This window comes from Malurus melanocephalus, unplaced genomic scaffold, assembly GCF_030028575.1.
Source record: "Malurus melanocephalus ecotype Western Australia unplaced genomic scaffold, MMel_1.1 scaffold_278, whole genome shotgun sequence".
Classification (NCBI taxonomy): domain Eukaryota; kingdom Metazoa; phylum Chordata; class Aves; order Passeriformes; family Maluridae; genus Malurus; species Malurus melanocephalus.
Window position 1 is genome coordinate 591,607 of NW_026623510.1, and position 12,138 is coordinate 603,744.

A 12,138-nucleotide genomic window follows, 5' to 3' on the forward strand; every position below is an offset into this window, starting at 1 on the left:
TGCAGCGGCCTGGGTGGGCAGAGATCAGCTATGCCCTATTTCCTGTTTTTCTGGCATTAGGAACAGCTTGACCTCTTGGCACTCTTGCTTTTTGCACTAATGCTCTTCTCATTAACGTGCTTTCCTGAACACTAATTAGGGCGGTTTTCCTTTTGTAAATTAGCCTGATACGATCTGTGTGTCTTGGCAGACACCCTCAGAGCTGGAACCCAGGGCTTTGCGTTTGATCGCTGTTTATTTTGCAAATCTCCCCAGTTTCAATGTTTCTTAGCTGCCTTCTAGAAAGTGCTGGCGGGTGGAGATTAATGGGAGGGAAATGGGGCTTTCCAGCTGGCCTGCCTTGAGAAACACGAGAGTTTTTGGTGCTACAGGGCCCTTCCATTTGCTGTGGGTTAATGGGGTGCTGTGGGCACCCAGAAGCTCCTTCCCATCCCATCTTGGCATCCTTGCCTGGCGTGCAATGGAGGAGCAGGGCTGCAAGGAGAGGCACTGCCYCAACCAACCTTTTAACAGGTGACAGAAAACAGGAAATCAAATTAACACACTCATTTTCTGCAATTACAGCACTCCTCGTGAGCACAGGAAATGCTCAGACCCAAGCAACCCCAAACCCACCTGGCACTGGACGTCTGTGGACAGAGGGATGTCCACCCCTCTGCCACCGCCCCTGAATCGGTGTCAGCGATTCCTGGGGACCAATGGTGYTCAGGAGGGGATGACTTTAATCAGCTCTCATTTTCTTAATGCACTGGCAGATGGGAGTGAAGGGGACGGTGCAGTCTCTGTCTCGGCTCAGAGATGGGACAGAGCCACAAGAGCTTTGCACAAGCTGAGAAATTTGGGGGTGAAGGCAGCGCTGGGTGCAGGCAGCCATCCTCTGGCTGGGGAGGCTGGCAGCAAGTGGAGCATCCCTGGGGAGCCCCAAAACCCTGACTGCACCACAACTGGGACCAGTGTCAGGGACCGTCTTTACAACAGCATTTACTGCTCCTCTGTAAGGGAAAAGGGGAGCTTAGGTGACCCCTGAGGCTGGGACAGAGCTGACAAAGCCCTTGACGAAAAGGCAACGATTTTTCAGTGCTGGCGTGCCCAGCCTGAGGCACCACTGTGGAAAAGCCTCTCGGTGTCCGAGAGGGGAGAGGAGGGGTTCCACGGACATATCCAGAGCTCTGCTCCCCTTTCCAGGCTCCACTTAGCCATGCACTCGCTGTGGCTGCTGGCAGGACTGTCGGGGCAGGGCTGGAGCAGCAGGAGGAGCGGGATGAAGGCTGCACAGAGCCCTGCCCAGGGTGGGCAGTGTGAGCGCCGCAGCCTCGAGGGCTGTTTCTGCAGAGCCGTCAGGAAAATCGCCTGTGGAGGAGGAGGAGGCTTCCAGAAAAAGGGCCCAGGAGCAGGGCTGGCCTGGATGGCTCCACAGGTGAGAGAGGTGGAGGGGGCTGGGGGCAAGCAGGGCATATCTGTGCCAAAATCAAATGCTGAGGATGAACACCAGCACAATGCCTTTGGATTGGAGSTGTTTCCATGAATCATGCCTGGATGTTTGTGTTTATTTTGCTGTTGTTTCCCAGGGGATTGATTCAGCAACACATTTTGTCTGGTGGGCTGAAGGTGACGATAACTGAGTAGAGATGCCTGAACCCCAGAGAGCTCCAGTCCTACCTCACCTGGGATACTGAGCCCCCAACCATGCCTCGGTCCTACCTCGTGTTCCATTTCCTTCTCCATCTCACCCTTATTGTTTCACCTGACACCTCTCTTGAATCTGCAAACAGATGTGGAAGCCCAGGGAGGTTTACATTAAATTCCCAGCAAGCTGGCAGTTATTCCCTGTCAGTCTGCACAAACCCTGCCTGCGCTGCCAGCTTTTCCTTAATGTCTCCTCGTTTTTCCAGTTGTGAAGGATTGCTGAAGGGATCTCCTGGCAGAGGAGACTCAGGYTCACCCTTCACATCCCGTTCACCTCTAAGGCACATGCATGAAAATATGGGTGTGGGTCTGCTCCTCGCCATAAAGAGAAATTAAATCTGCTCACGCGGCGCCGGGCGCAGGCGGCAGAGCTGAAGCGTGCGGCTGTTTAATATTCATTGGGCGTAGATGTAAAACTTTTCTGTTCTAAAATAGTCTCCCGCAGCACCGTGCTGCTCCTTTTCCCCGAAATCTCAGCAGGAGGATGGAATTTGATGTTTCCTTTGCTTGTCTCCCCAACTTCCCCTGGCTCAGCCAGGAAGCAGAAGACCCTCGCTGGGTGTAAAGTAAAGGCTGCTTTGAGGACAGATCCTGGCACTGTGTTTGCAGTTCRTAATTCCATAGTCTGCTGTGACAGAATCTTTGAAGCACCCACACAGGAACAAGAARTGTTGCTTTTGTTTGGAAACAGGATGAGTTTCTGTGGTAGTTTTAATCTATTTTTGTGTTAACCGGAAAACACAGTTTTTCCTGTAAAATTTTGGCAGGTAGATTCTTGGATCTCTTCGGTGACTCTTCCTCTTAACTTAGGACTGTTTTCTTCACCATCTCAATTGCACCTTAGAAGTAAAAAAAAAAACAAAAAAACAAAAACCAAAAAGATAATTTGGTCCCAGTTAGGTCTGTAATAATTAAATCACCATGAAATATGCTCCAGTAAGTTAAACTAGAAAGACCTCAGCCTTTTTCCTTGGTGAGTGGGAAGCTGTGATAGTGTGGGGTGGGCTGGAATGCACCAGCTCAGTGGAGATAAAAGTGGGGAAGCRATCAGCCAGCAGTGCATGGAGGCAGTGGGAGCATCCCCATGGGRAATGGGGCTGGATGCACACGGACACTGGGGCACGGCTGGGCCCAGGCTGTGGTGAAGGATCTCWGCTTATTCCCAGCTCCTGTGGAGCTCTGGGCAGGGCAGTGTTGAGCACTGGGACATCCATTATACATTGGGGAGTCAGTGATCTGCGGGGAGATGATGTTTCCATCCCCCCACTGTCAAAGGTGCAGAGTTTTGGTGCAGCATCACTCACAYCCAGCACTGAGATGCAGTGGAACAGCTGGAACAGCTGGACTGCGCTTGCTGAGCCCTCCTTGGGCACACAGAGGTGACACAGAGCCAGCCGAGGACCTGAGGGGCCAGCGTGCTGTACCCGTGCCAGGATGGACTCTCCGAGGGATTTCACAGACAGCTGGATATCGAGCAGTCCAAGCCGGTTAGCRGGAAAGCTGTTTAATTCCATCGGTGAATATCCCTCCTCGTTTGCATATTCATCCCTTTGTTGGCTGCAGCTCTCGCGATGCYGCCGGGATGCAGCCGAGCCTGGAGCCCGCCACAATATTCTCCTTCCATGGGTGCATTTGCTTTATGACCACAGGGATATTTCCCTCTTCCCTGCAGAGGCTCTCCTGATTTACCTCTGTCCATGCCTAAATCAGCTGGTTGTTTTTAGTGAGCCCTGCATTCCTCCAGCCCCTGCCCCAGCATAGCACAGCCACTAACTGCAGCCCCGAAACTATTCCCTGAATTATTCAAAATTACTGCTTTTGCTGTGTTTCTTCTCCAAGTCAAGCACATTTTGGAGGGCACTAAAAATAAATGGGCTTGCTGAGAATGGAATCTATTTCTTAAAGAGATGGCTCCCCTCCTTTCTGCCTGTGCAGAGGAAAGCCTGTCTTCACACACACCGTCACCAGTGTCACCCACCCAGGGCAGCGGGCTCAGTGGCACCGTGTGGGCTTGGCTTCAAGGAGAAAATGAGCACCAGAAGTGGTAAAATTCTGTAAAGATCCCGACTGCCCACCTGCAGCTTCTATCTTCAGACATTTCTTTAGTTAAAAGGAATTGCAGAAAGCACCCAAGGGCTCAAGCAGAGGGTCCCAAGGATGCCTTGTGAGCACTGCTGGTGAGTGCTGGTGGGCTCCCTCCAGACCAGAAGGTCCCGAATCTCCTCCTGGGATGCAGCCATCCTTCCAGTACATCCTTTCAGTACATCCTTCCAGAATTTTTATTTGCTGGATGAAATGGCCTGGATRGAATTGACTTGGTGTCAAGCTGCCTCCTTCTCCAGGTCTGCTCCAACCAGCACCGGCATCCCCCAGCCAGCAGGGAGGGTTTAGCCTCAGCCAGGACACCTCGTGCTTATTCTTAGCCTTGTTTCTAAGAAGTGCTTTATAAGCAGGAGCCTGTGTTGATTAATGCCATGAAACATTAATGACTTAGGAGGTGAGCTGCAGCCCTCCCACGGAGCAGCTCCCCACTCCCCAGCAGCCCGAGAGGCACAAGATGAGCCCAGCAYGGTCTTGCTTAGGGGAGGGACAGGCATCAAAGCCAAACCCAAGTTGTACGTGAAGCCAGCTGAAAAATATGACAAAGATAAAAGGTAGGTAAAAGGGAGAAGGAGGCTGAGGCTTGGTTAGATGGTGTGCACTGAAGTCCGAGATAAGAAATTCGGACAGGCGGAAGAGTTGCTCATCCTGTGGCTGCTACATCTCCCACAGCACTGCCCTGGCTGCCTGCACAGCAGAATTTTTGTCTGCCTGAATGCAGCAGGTTGAGAAARGTGTTGCTTTTGCCATTTGCTTGATTTASAGGAGATTTGCRTGGGGGATGCAGGCAGAGCTGAGCCRRGCATGCWGCAGCTCCCAGCCAKAGCTGGGATGGATCCTYAGCTCTGGACTGGCCCTGGGCTGCYCTGGGCTGCCCAAACCCAGCCTAACTGGCTCGAGGGGCTTGGCCAAGGTGCTGAGATGCAAAGCCACCAGCAGCAGCCAATGCAGCATCCCAGTGTGTTGGATTTTGGCAGCAATCCTTGAAACACCTCTGGCCAGCTCCTGCTCTCCACCCAGTTCCACACAACCCTATCTCAAGGATCAGAGCCTCAGGGCTGAATTAATGCAACTAGGGAACTTTAAAATGAGTATTAAATTTCTTCAGGAGCTTGCTATGACTTAATTAAAGCTCCTGTCACTGTGTGAAATGGCAATGTAGGAATGCAGGAATGCAGGAATGCAGGGGGCTCGTTCCTGCTTTGCGAAGCATTTCATGTCGGCTCAGCAAACCGTGCCTCAGCAAAGCCGAGAAATCCGCCCACCTCTTCAAGGAGGAGCAAAATTAGAATAATGAGCTGGTTTATAATTAATTGTGCTCTGGGGACACGTTCTCACGCTGTCTGACGCTTCTGGTGGGAATTTTCTACAGGGATCATCCCAACAGACAATAGGTTTCAGGTATCAGGTGTGCTCCYGCCCGCATTCCTAGACCGGGTTATCAGGTTGCTCGAAGGGAGAGAGGGAGGAGTTACATTTTTCCTGGCATTTGGGGGATTTTTTAGCTGTCTTACAGATGTAGGTTAAATATTTGCTCAGGGCAGAACAAACACCCAATACAAAGGGCCTCTCTCGGTGATGTGTTTCGATCGCTGGAGCTTCCCCTCACCCAAGTAAAAGGCGAATTAACCTGCCTGACTTCACAGCGCCACAGCAGCGATGCTTCTCTGCTAGAGCACTAAAAGCAGAGCTAAACCCGTGCCAGGGTCACCGTCCCCTGGCAGTGTGCCCCGCCGCGGGCTGGTGCTGTCCACGCAGGGCAGATGTTTTAGCACTGATGGTCATCGATATATCGAGCCGTCCCGCTACCTGCTGGGCGCTGGCAGGAGGTGCTGCTGGCGGCGAGCCCCGCTCCTCGCTGCCGCTCCTCTGCTGCCTGCAAAGCGGCATTTCTAAAAATACCTCCGGCGATGTCGTCAGCCGGTGCTCGCTCAGGTCACGGAGACGTGACAGCCAAGGAAAGGAGGATGGGAGCATCGCTGGGGGACCAGGCTGAGATTATCCCAGCCAGTTTAGGTGAATCCCAGCAGAGAGGGGGGTACGAGCAGGGTGCCCAGTATCTGCACAGGCTCCCATGTGTCCCCACTGCCTGCAGCATCCCCAGACTGTCCAGCGGCCAGTGGGCACCCCCTGGGATCCCACTGAGCCAAAAACAGCATCGCAGTGCAGGGAAAGGCAGCTGGTACCTGGCCAGCAGCATATGCCCAGAGCAACCCCACTTCAGCCTGTTCCTGCTCTGCTGGGGCTGCCARAGAGCCACGCTGTCCTTGCCAAAAACAGCCCAGCAGCTGGGAGGAGTGGGTTTTGTGCTGCTCACAGGTGACTATTTGAATAGAGCTGTTGGCACAGAACCCTTCCTTCATCTCAGATTTTGCTCCATGCTTATTCATTGAGTTATTCTTCTAAACTGGGGAATTCACGCATGTGCTTGCTTAATGTAGACTTACTTGATGTAATTGATACAACTTATGTGCTTTGCATAATTGCAACACCATTAAAAACCTGAAGCATTCAAAAGCCAGGAAATTACTTACCAGTTAAAGCAATTTACATAAACATTTATTTTACCCTTTGCAGTTCATAAATGAAGTCAGCGATGATATGGCTTTACAGTTGCTATCAGAAAGGAGAAAGTAACCTTACGTGTGTCAATATTATTCCCAAAGCAGCCACAGGAGCTGCAAAGATAATGGGGTACTGAGGCACATGAGCACTGCTTGGGGCCTCTCRGGGTAAATGTATGCACAAATGGATGTGTGTCCATAGGCACACACGCCTATATCCATCCGTGCCAGGATCCATGCTGGGAACGCCGATAAAGCCCCGATGAAGGGAAGGGGAGGCTGGGAGGGTTTCACTGGCTGCAGGAGAATGGCAGATGCACTGCAGAGCTGGAGGCAGCTGCCAGGCCAGGATAGCACTGGCTTGTCAGGGGCATGGGGACATTGGAGGTGACCCTTCACAGCCCCCTTTCTCTGGGGTGAGTGGCCAGAGCAGCTTGTCCCCTCCACACCAGTCACTCCCTATGGCCCCTCATCCGTGGGGCTGGCTTGTGACAGGGGATGGGGCAGTGTCCATGGGAGGTCTCCGAGGATGTCCAAGAGGGACATGCACGGATGAAAGCACAAGGCYGAATCCTGCTCCAAACCCAGCCAGGAGTGAGCAAAAGGCTGTGACTGAGGGTGGCGAGATGGGAGCGGGAGGACTCATGGTCTGAGGGAAGCACAGCACAGGGACAGCATCAAACCCTCCTTTCCCAAGGGACAGCCACTCCTGCATCCCCAAACCCCGTGGCACACATGCCCACAGGTCAGCCTGCTATGAGGCGTGCGGATGTGAGCCATCAGCACAGGGCACCCGCTGCCACCACCGCAGATGCCAAGTTCAGCTTTGTTATGAGAAATATCCAGTACAGCCAGTTCATTACCACGAACAAGTCATGAGTGCCTTGTGTCACCCAAACCAGCCATTACCAYGAGGGCTGTGTGTGCAATACAGGGAGGCAGATACAAATCACACCCTAAAAATGCGTATAAATTCTATTTAAAGCAGGACTTTCTGTTGCCTTTYTGACACCAGAGCCTTTGTAGAGGTCTTGGCATGTCAAGCTGTTTTCTCCATGCCTCTGGGTTAGAAACAAGTTGTTTTCCATCTGGAATCTGTGTCCCTGASCCCTGTGAGCCTGGGGTGCCATTTGGCATTGCTGCCAGTGGATGCACCAGTGTTTGGGAGCACCGGGGATGCGGCAGAGTGTGAGGAAGGCATAGTTTGTCACCTCTGATCCTTGCTGTGTAGGTCACCAGCACACATGTCSCCATGGTCATGCAGTTACATTGGGACCCCTGAAGAGCACCGGGGTTGGGGTGGGAGCGGCAGGGACACACGGGGAGTACCGGGACACACCGGGAGCTGCCAGGGCTATGCCAAAGGCGGGTCAGGAGAACACGAGGGAGCCGAACCGCCCCGGAAAGGGCACGGGGAACACCGCAGCTCTCCTGTGCTCCCAGAGCTCTGGCGACAGGGGCTGCGGGTGCCCCGGGGACACCCCGGGATCTCTCCGCAGCCGGGCCGGAGCCGCCGCTGCCCGGTGCGGGACGGGGAGCCCCGCCTCCGCCGCCCGTCGGGGGTTTCACGGGTTTCCGTGGCAACGAGAGCGGGGCGGAGCTCGGCGCTTCCGTTAGCGAAGTGCCCGGGAGGGCGGGGACGGGCCGGGCTGGTGCCGGTGCCCCGCTGCTGCCGCTGCCCCGTGCCCGGTGAGTGGCCCCGCGGGGCGGCACCGGCACCGCCGGCGCGGGGGARCCGGGCTGGAGCGGGCAGGACCGGGGCTCCCTTTGTCTGAGRACCGGCAGCGCTGCTGGCACGGAGCGCCCGGGGCGCGGCGAGAGCGCGGCTCCCCGTTAGCCTGCGGAGGGCGGTGCCGCCGGTACCGGGACCAGAACCGGGGCTGCGCGGAGCGGGGCTGTGCCTGCTGCTCGCTGGGACCGGCACCGCCACCGGCACCGGCACCGGCACCGCCCCGCCGCGGGTCCCGCCCGCCCGGAGCCGCCGGTCGGGAGAACAAGGGACCCCACGGTGGGCGGGCGAGCGGCTCCGCATCCTCTGCCCCGGCGAAGAGCCCCCGGTGAGGTGCGGTGTGTGCGGAGCGGAGCGGAGAGGAGCGGGCGGTGCCGAGCGGAGCGGATCCGAGCGGAGCGGTGTGTGCGGTGTGTGCGGTGCAGTGCGGTGCTTTGTGTGCGCTGAGATGCGGTGGGCGCGGTGCCGCCCGGGTGCAGGGCTGCCCGTGCTCCCGGAGTTCCCAACTCCCTAAGTCAGCCCCAGCCCGAGGTTAGGAGGGGCCTGGAGAGGCTTCAGGAATGAGTAAATTAATTACAGACACCGTTTATGTCACATCCGCCGGGAGCACGGAGGGAGCCCGGGGCTGTCGCCTTTTCGGGAGCAAAAAACGGGATTGATGCAACTTCCTGCGGGTTTCGGGAGTCGGAGCCGGTGTTACCGTCGCGKTTTGCCCCGGAACGTCCCGCTGGGATTTACAGCTGGACACTGAGACCGGCTGAGATGTCCGTCCTTGCGCTTCTCCGCAGAGGTGCTGCTGTACCCSGGACCCCCGTGCCATGATCACATCCCGCACCGCCTGGGATCTGGGATCCGGGCCCTCCGCCGGAGCCGCCTGGAAGACCAAGGACCTTGCCCCGGACGGTGAGTGCAGTGCGGCGGCTTGTCCTTGCCCYTTGGGGCTCTGCCTGCCGCGCTCACGCCCTGCTCACTGGGGAAGGAGAGGCTGGGAACAGGCCAGCCTGCATTTTTCACATTTCTTTMCGGATGAAGGTCAAGATTTGAGAAACGGGGACTCAGAAGCAGGCACAAAGCTCTGTGCAGCCAGCTGGTGAGAAGAGAGGGTTGCCTCCATCTCCCTCCTGGCTCTTCCAAGCGGGAAACTTAGGGAGAGAGGTTAAAATTTAACATGTAAGAAAGAAACACAGAGCGATCTGCCTGGCAGGGCGAACGCAGGGTCTTTGCCTCTTCCCAGCCTTGGCTCCTTGGAAGGGCTCCTTATCCCTCCCGGGTGCATGGACCCCATGGGTGAGTTTAGTCGGAGTTTTCCTTCGCGGAGGCTGAGCTGCTTTACAGGCAGGCGGRTGGCTGCTTGCCCCAACCTGCAGCGCTTGTTTTGAAACAGCCCTTCCCACCTCCCTCACCAATGGTGCTAGATGGATTTGGGAAAGGGAAAAGCTGAACCCCCCCCGCCCCCATTTGGACTTTTTTTGCTCTTGGCTTCATGATTTGCCATCCTTCTGTGCTGGCAGACACTTCCCTGGGCACAGCTTCTCCTCTGGTGCTCAGGCCAGTGCAGCCAAATGCTGGTTTTGGAGGTATCAAAGCCTCTAAAAGTRGAGTTTTCAGCGTTTCCTCTGCCCAACGGCTGCCACCGTCTGTGCTGGGATGGGAAACTCATCTCCTGTTATCCGGGCGTTCACCAGCACTTTGGAAATGCTCAGTTTTTCACGGCATGCACAAAATGTTATGGATAATTAGAGGCTGGGAAGAAGTCCAGAGTGGTGGACTAACTTCATCGGGGCTCATCTCCCTCCAGACATTGCTTCCACCTCGGGCCCAACTTCCTCYGGATGGTTTTAGGAAAATAGCTGCATTTCTGAGGTCTGATTTGTGAGTGATTGATTATTTTTCCCTGCCAGCTGGAGAAGAGATTTGGCCACCTGCAATGGTGGCAGCGCTTGTGGCAGACAGGTGGGGAGGGCACGGGTTCCCTGAGCAGTGGGATGTGGCCTTTGCCAGCTTCTTTTCCTGTAACAGAGGAAGACACAGCCCTGGGAGAAGGCTCCTTGAGTTGCTTTTTTCCTTCTGTGCAACTCAGCAGGGCAGGGAAATGCTGTCCTGGCTACTTTCGGGTTTGGCCACTTGACAAATGAAGGAAGTATTTGGGGGCAGTGGCGGGAGGTGACGCTGCCAGGGTCCGTCCGTCTGGTTTCGGTGRTGCAAGCTGGCTTTGGCAGCTTTTCCGAGATAGGATCGCAGGAAGCGGAGCAGCTTGGCAAGGGGTAGAGCTGGGATATCCCTGGTGGGGGGACAAATCTGGTCCTGCAGAGGCCAGACGGATGCTACACCCTGAATTCTCATTACTAGTCACTGGCAACCAGTCTCCGCCCCCCRGAGGGCTAATTTTTCTAATTAGCATAATTAACATTTTTAATAAAAGTCATGCACTGTCTCTGCCACACCGGTGTGGTGGCAGCAGCAGGGAGGAGGAGGAGGTGGATTTGCTGAGCCAGCCAAAGGCTGTGTCCGTCCTGGGCTCCCAGGTGGATCCAGTGATGCTCTTTGCTCCATCTCAGGCCGTGGGCAGGACAGGCTCGGCGCTGGGAGCGGGGCGGGCACCTCTCCCCGGGTTCCTCTGCTGCCAGCTCTGCTTCACCATAAAATCCTCAGCGTGAGCTGGCCGGACACCGCAAACCCCCGAGGGCTCTGCCGGGCTCTGCAGGTGAGGAGCGTCGAGCCAGCCGTGGCTTGGGTGGGGAGGGCAGTTTTGGGGTGGTGGAGAGGGTGCCCTGCACCCATCTGGGCCCTCCAGCTGGTGAGAGCCAGCTGGTTCCCTCCCTCACCACAACCAGCTTCTGCCTGGACCCCAGCAGCGTGTGCCTCGAGAGCTGCTGCCTGGCTGGGGAGGAAAAGCATCTCTGGAGAGCTAGGAGGCATCAGGAATGGAGAACAGCATTCCTAACAGAATAGCATTTTCTGGGTCACTTCTGGGTCATGTTGGTAGGAGAGCTGAAGGCAGAGGTGTGATCAGGAAATGCAGTGCCGTGAGGTGGTGTTTGCCAKTGGGATGGAGGAGGAGGAGGAGGAAGGGTGCCATGGCCAGGGACAGTGTCAGGACACCACATACTGATGTAGCTGCCACTAGTTCATTCCAGGCTTCAGGCAAATCATTCAAATTCCCCTTCTTTGAAAAGAAGGAAAACACCACCTTATCACACACCAGCCTCGATGAATTCCCTTCGGCAAAAGCCTCCTGGAGCCTCAGATGTAGARGCACTGCAGACACGCGGCTTCTCCGGGAGGATGCTGCCGCCACCTCCTTCCAAATTACCCTCAAATTACTGGCATGTACTGAGAATTTGCCCCTCTGCTGGGGTGAGAGGGGTTTCCTCATCATCACGGGCCCGTGGGGCAATGCCACAGGCTCTGAGTATCAAGAGAGAAAAAGCATTCCTGAGCAGGGTGAGCTTGGCTGATCATCACCTTTTATARCAGCCTTATGAAAGCTCCTTCCAGATTTCTCCTGATGTTTTTGGAGCTGGGCTTTGTCCCACAGGGCATGAGCCATGCCTGCAAGTCAGGATCTCTTTCTTTTTAAGGCCATAAGGAGAAAAATAGGGAATATTCAGTACAACTGCATGGTCAAGCTGAGGGAAGTTGTTTATAGGGAGAACTAAGAACACGATAAGTTCATTGTGGCAGCTTCCCGAGGCAGAACTCCCTGGGAGGGAGGGTTTCCCTGAGCTCTTCTGTTCTGCCTTCTGCACCTCCCTCCCTGCTGGCTCCTCCTGGCCAGTCCAGCGCAGTGCCAGCTGCTGGCACCGTGTCCAGYGTGGTGTGGGCGGTCACTGTGTCTCAGCTCCCCGACCTATTTCTCCTCTCGGRCTCAGGCTCTGCGGGACACGACGTGCAAGCGGCGGGAGCAGCCCCGGCACCGGGCCCCAACACCGGCCACGGAGGAGCCACCAGCCTCCCCCCGTGAGCCTGCTGCAGAGGGACAGGCAGCCTCCACCATGAACCTGGAGAAAACAGGTGAGGGGAGAGCAGGGAGGCAGTGTTGGGCACTCAGGAGGAGGG

The 12,138-nt window shown here is 55.7% G+C and overlaps 1 protein-coding gene across 5 annotated transcripts in view; it reads left to right on the forward strand.

The window, feature by feature from the left end:
* The first annotated feature begins 1,183 nt into the window (after positions 1-1,183).
* Positions 1,184-12,138, forward strand: part of KIFC3 (kinesin family member C3) — a 22,650-nt gene continuing 11,695 nt past the window's right edge. For 3 of the 5 annotated variants that reach the window (XM_057376385.1, XM_057376384.1, XM_057376386.1), the window contains exons 1-4: positions 1,184-1,417; positions 8,868-8,982; positions 10,638-10,783; positions 11,952-12,093. In XM_057376385.1, coding sequence (XP_057232368.1) covers positions 1,199-1,417; positions 8,868-8,982; positions 10,638-10,783; positions 11,952-12,093 — 622 coding nt within the window. In that variant the 5' untranslated portion in view covers positions 1,184-1,198. Of the gene's footprint in view, positions 1,418-8,082; positions 8,413-8,867; positions 8,983-9,111; positions 9,367-10,637; positions 10,784-11,951; positions 12,094-12,138 lie in introns of those variants that run through there. The other 2 variants (XM_057376389.1, XM_057376390.1) reach the window with 2 other exon arrangements.